Source organism: Anguilla rostrata, chromosome 18 (assembly GCF_018555375.3).
Source record: "Anguilla rostrata isolate EN2019 chromosome 18, ASM1855537v3, whole genome shotgun sequence".
Lineage (NCBI taxonomy): Eukaryota > Metazoa > Chordata > Actinopteri > Anguilliformes > Anguillidae > Anguilla > Anguilla rostrata.
The window spans coordinates 2,402,662-2,408,668 of record NC_057950.1 but is presented as its reverse complement, the minus strand read 5'-3'; the positions used below and the strand labels follow the sequence as shown (position 1 = coordinate 2,408,668).

The following is a 6,007-nucleotide window of genomic DNA, read 5'->3' as shown; positions in this document are numbered from 1 at the left end:
AGCACTGTCTTAAATTCCTTTTATGTTGAGGCTATCGACTTAACTGTTGACAGTTGCCTCTTAGCTATAGGCTATAACCTACTTTGGTAGAACTTTATGAAACAACGAGATGGAGGCTGACAGCGAGGAAACAAAATCTTCAGCATCAGTGTTGAAAGAAGGGCAAATGTCTTAAGCCTTGTAATAGGTCGCCTACCAGCTTGAGTGGTTTAAGTAATATCCTCTAAATACCAGTTAAAGCAAAGTCACCGAGTCTATGCGTGGTCGGTGTAACTACACAGCCGCTTCGGTAATTATATACAGACCTTGTTATTGTGAAACCCCGAGCTTAGATTTTTCTTGTATAAGGTTGACGGCCCAATGATTCTCTTTGACATCGCGTCCCCGCCTCTGCTATGCGCGAGAAGGGGTGGGAAAGCAAACAACTCCACATGTATAAGTCCAACTGCCGAAAAGCTTCATTATAAGGGAAGACGGGGGTCTCCATCCAGTTGAGTTATACAAAGGATTACTGGGATTCCTCTTTGAATTTCTCCATAGGAATTGTATTTCGAATCAGCACCTAAGACCTAAAAACATATCAGAGTAAATATGTTTTTGGTGTCAGCGCCGGTAATTGTGGTGGTCTGTTTTACACTGTGTGCCTGCATCGATGACTCTTACGATGGTCCCATTCAACTAAACTCAAACGCCATCAAGAACCTCCCCGATGGAGTTACCAGTCCAAACCAAGCTGCGAGCCCGGACCTTTTACCTTCTGACGGCGGTAGCCAGAACATCGCAATTGACACCTTGCAGGTACGCAACCACCAGTTTTCTTTTGGTTACTGTCAAAGATGCACTGGTCATATTGAGTGGATACATGTACACACACACACACACGCACACACCGGTGAATTCAAATGTGACTTATGAACAGCTTTCTCCCATTCAGGCACGGAATTGTGCGAATGACGAGGAATGCAGTGCTGACGAATTCTGTAACGACTCTAGACGCGCGTGCCTCAAGTGCAGGAAACCAAGGAAGCGCTGCGCTCGAGACGCAATGTGCTGTCCAGGCAATCAGTGCGTCACTGGTGAGCAAGTCTCTTTACAGAAGCAAAATATGTCCAGCAACATGTAGCTGTATCTGATCTGTTTCATATACCAACCTATACAGCCAACGGACGCACACGTTTCATCGAATACATTTCTCCGGCTTCTATTGTCTTTCAGGGAAGTGCTTGTCAAGTTACGACAGTGGCAACCATCACGTTGGACATAACCGCTCACTGGAGCGTCCAGCTAAACGAACTCACCCGGGAGGGTCGCAACCGCTCAAAGGTGCGTACCCAAGCCACCAAACACTTCACGTCTAACAGCTAAATAATGTAAAAAAAAAAAAAAAAAATTTGAAACCTTTCCATGAAATGTATACTATATATATTTGTTCTAATAATTTTGCTATTGCTTTTTTATCGCACAGCTCAAGAGAGCGAGAGCTGCTTGAGGTCCTCGGATTGCGCAGAAGGGCTTTGCTGTGCTCGACATTTTTGGTCCAGAATTTGCAAACCCGTCTTGACCAGCGGGCAGGTCTGCAGCAAGCACAAGCGTAAAGGCTCGCAAGGAGTGGAGATATTCCAACGCTGTGACTGCGGAGATGGTCTCACGTGCCGAGCACTCAAGGGACGTACCAGCAAGGCTACGCGTAGACTCAACACGTGTCAGCGACGCTGAGTCGTATTGAAACACCGTTTCCCGATGATGACGCAGTTGAACGCGTGCTGAACAAGAAATTTTCATCAGTTTTTTTTTTATCATTTCGTTTTTGTTCTACGAAATGGCAGATCAACGTTGATTGTTTCTCTTTTATGAAACATGGTATTCACGATTATTACAGTACATTACTGTAGCTACTGTAAATAGTTTACCAAAAGTGGCACTTACATCTAGCCTGTCAATTCGTGTGTTTTAAAAGAAGATTATGCATGATACTGACACACTGTTTAAAATGTATAAACAGTCCTATTTGTCTTAATAATGACTGTATTTTATTTAAAATAAAGAAAATTAAAATAATTTGTATTTAAATTATTATTATTATTATTATTATTATTAGGAAGAACATAGGAAGCAAATCGATGTCCTTTAAACGGCAGTTTCTGGGAAACGCCAACTGTATCCTTGTCACCCAGCCATTTCAATTCAGTTCAATTTTATTAATATATTGCTTTTTACAGATACATGGCCACAGACACGTTACAGTGGGAATTGTTTTTTTTCGGGGCGGGGGGTGGGGACCTTAACTGCGGTCATCACCAATGTTGCGTAGCCAGACCAGCGTCGACGTCAGCTACATTAGTCAGAGGATAATACTGTGTGGGTAAGGCATTGCCAAACTATTCTTATTTCAATATATTTTGCTCAAGAAAAAAAATAATAAATAATAATAATAATAAAAAAGCTTAAAATTTGTTACAAAATGTTATTTTCAACATAGAACAATGAGCCGATCAAAGGATGAACGGCTTCCGCTACTGAGTCCAATTTCCTCCCAAGATGTCTTCCTACATGTAATCTAGAGAATATTTCCGCACCATCGTCACATTTGTGGGGGTTTGGGGGTTTAGGCTTTGCTGGGAGAACACATTTAGTGACCACTTCGATGCAAGATGTAAATACGTTCGGATTTGATTTTATTTTGAAGCCCTTTGCCCTTTGCCCAAAAGTAAACATTGTGAAACTCCAGCAATATGAGCAATTTAAAATACTGGGATGTGGGCTGAGGAAATTATAATTGGCCGACATTTTCCCCCTCAATGTATACACGCTGTTTGAGAGCCACTCAAAGATCTTCCTGTTAATGTGGGAAGGTGGCACAGACGATCGAGTCCTGAAGGTCAGACAGGTCAAATGGAGCCATTTATATAAAAAAGCTGCAGAGTTCAACCCCTGTCTCCATATGAGTGAGAGAGACTGACATTCCTCTCTCAGCTGATCTTCATTACTAAAGGAAATCATGTCAGCCGTATTTCATTCAGGGCTTTGGGGGTGGGGGGGGGGGGGGGGGGACTAGACAGTGGCACCATTATTCTAAGTGTTGTCTCCACCATGCTGTGAGATGACCATCCCTTTGGTACTGACTATACGTCATGGTAATTATTAATGACGGCACCACTTGAGAGATGTCCCTTGATAGTTTTTGTCTGTAGTCGAAACATACAGCCCTGAATGGGGCAGGAAGGAATGTGTATATTAAAGAACATCCTCCTCTGGTATATGTTCTTTGTGATGAGGAAACTGAGTTCCTCCCTTTGGAGAAAAACCCACAGCTTGGGGATTTAAAAGGGGGATTTAATGAGCCTTGCGATTCCCGGTGAGTCCCACTCCTCTGTCTTCTCGACACCGAAGTCCGTACACAGCACAACTGCGCTGCCACAGGTAGCCAGTGGGCACGGGGCAGCTAATGTGTATTTTAATGGAACGAATGAAAGGTCATCTGGCTCTTGTCACACATCATAAACTGTGATGCGCTTTGGGCCGTCTTAAATATGTCGAATTTCATCAGCTACTCTCTGTGGGACGTCCAGGGGAAACTGTAGAGCAGGGGCAAGAGGAACGCGCTTGAAACCATCCAGGACAAGGTCCCCCGACCCACCAGAAGTCGGAGGGCAATACTTTAATTCTGCGTCCCCAGCTGCGTCCATCGTTGACCCCCCAAAAGCCCCCCCATCGGCCGACGACAAGGAGCCATGGAGGAGACTCTCTGCTAAGCCTAAAATTAGGACTGACATCACATCAAAGAGCCAAAGAGGAAGATCAGTGCACGTTTAAAATTCTCCTGTCGGCTCAGTTCCCTACACAATAGTGCTGGGTAATTAGCTAATTAACTGAGACGCTAGGTACAGAGCTAACATTATTGGATTGGGTGCCGGCTAAAATTAGAGGCGAGCGAAGCAAGTCGCTGGACGGCTTCCCTTGCTCTTGATGCAAATGCGCCGAAGATTTTGTTCCCTTCGAAGATTGCTATGAGCCTGCTGCTTATCCTTCGCTGTGTAAACGATCAACGTTCAACCGTAAGCTTGTGTGTCACATAACAGTTCACGCCTAACTCACACATGTAGGGTATATGCTGGCTTACAGTGGAGGCACATTCTACAGGTCGCTAGCAGTAGCTAAGTGGTGACCTTGCTTGCTGTACTCGGCTACCCTACCTTGCTTGGAGTTCTTTGTCCTCCTTTAAGGACATCAGTGAACCTTTAAACATTTATACATTTTGATACAGCAATCTGTGTGTAGAATATACCCCACTTATCTTCAGTTCCTTTTGTAGTTTTTACGCTTTGACTGAACTGTGTGCACTGTACACATGTTCAGTTCATGTATGGAAGCTTATCGTAGACAAACAAACTCAAGATAAACTGCAAGGAGTTGGTGCATGCCACTGCCATGTGTGGCGTCTGATCTTAAGTTTGCAGCTAATTTTGAACCCATTACAGTGTCATTGGCAAATCCACTTAGGAAAATTGAAGAGCTGTAGTGAATGAAACATAGTAAAAAAGAAGAAATTTTTCGCATAAGCTATAATGTAAGCATGCTTTGACTGTTAAAAAATGTTTTCTTTACTTTTCAAGTCAGTTGCCAATGAGTGCCAAGTCGGAATAGGTGCTGTGTTCTTACAAGATGATCCTTGTTGATAACGCTTGCCTCTCCAAGAAGCTAATTAACCTTCAGAAAGGCTTCTACAATGTGAAACATCATAGCGCTGGTGTTACTTTGGAGTGTGTGTGATTATCAGCTTGGGGTCACTAGACACACAGACCGCAATCTGCTTGTGTTTGAGTTCAGTACCACAGCCAAAATTCATACCGTCCACTTTCAACACTTTCATACACACATATCTCAGAGGGGGAAACTAATTGCAGTATTCATTTTTATATTTCCGATGAATCTTATAATTCAGAGTAAATGTATATAAATGATTACATAGGATGATTGAAAATTCACATGTTAAGCCCTGGTCACTCTTGGAATAATAATGACTGTAATAGTACAAGATGCTTAATTGGGCCAGTTGAAAGGATAACAGATACCAGACCTTGGGGTCCATCCACACACTGGAACGGTGCCAAAACAGATACCAGATCATGGGGCCCATCCATACATTGCAACAGAGCCTTAACAGGATGAGCCACGCAGCCACCCTGATTTCACACCCATATTTTGCTCATATTATGTGCTAACCTTGATAGCACACCATTTTCACTCGAGCGTTGAAGTCTCAATTGCTCAGAGGCAACCTCATGAAGCAAACCTTAAAAATAAAGTGCTTTGTTTATATACAAATAATTGTAGAATTTCATTTTTATCTTGTACAGCACACAGTTTTGACAGGCATTTTGCCTCTCTTTCCTGGGGTGGTCTCCTATATTTCAGCATGAATAAAGTCCAAAGTTGTGTGTCCAAATGATTCAGCACATTTTCCTGCAGTAGCATTGCTGAAGAGTATATGGTAATTGCAAACAGATCCCAAAGCGGTCTTTTATTTTATGCTGCTGAAACACGTGACCAGATGGTATTTGTCTCCACATGCTGAATATCAGCCACACTTTTAGCCAAATGCTCAAACTTCAGTAATCCAGCATGTTGCTTGGCTTGTCTTAGGTTTACGTGAAAATAAGTTATAAATCTTTAAAATTCCTCTGCATGCTTTTTAAAAGGGTAATGAAACTCCCATCAACCCCCACAGATGCCATTATATGATCTGTCTCCTAGGACATCTTGAGTTACGCACCGTTACTACGAGAAATGTACAAAAAATCTATTATATATGCCAGCACACAAAACTAATCAAATAGAATAGGATATAGGATAAATCATATCCTGTATCCAATCAATATAGCACAACAATATGGTCCTTTGGGAAAACAGTATGTTTGCATCTTGACTGGATATTATGAAAATAGTCTTTCATAAGTAATATCAGGACAATCTGAGTTTTTTTGGGGTTTTTCTTTGGAATAGAGAT

General features: G+C 42.4%; 1 protein-coding gene across 1 annotated transcript; it reads left to right on the top strand.

Moving 5' to 3' along the window:
* Window positions 1-2,016, top strand: LOC135244959 (dickkopf-related protein 1-like). Its single transcript, XM_064317657.1, has 4 exons — window positions 1-798; window positions 935-1,076; window positions 1,216-1,323; window positions 1,466-2,016. The coding sequence occupies exons 1-4, from the start codon at window positions 592-594 to the stop codon at window positions 1,714-1,716; spliced, it is 708 nt and encodes a 235-aa protein (XP_064173727.1). The 5' UTR covers window positions 1-591; the 3' UTR covers window positions 1,717-2,016.
* The last annotated feature ends 3,991 nt before the right edge of the window (window positions 2,017-6,007 follow it).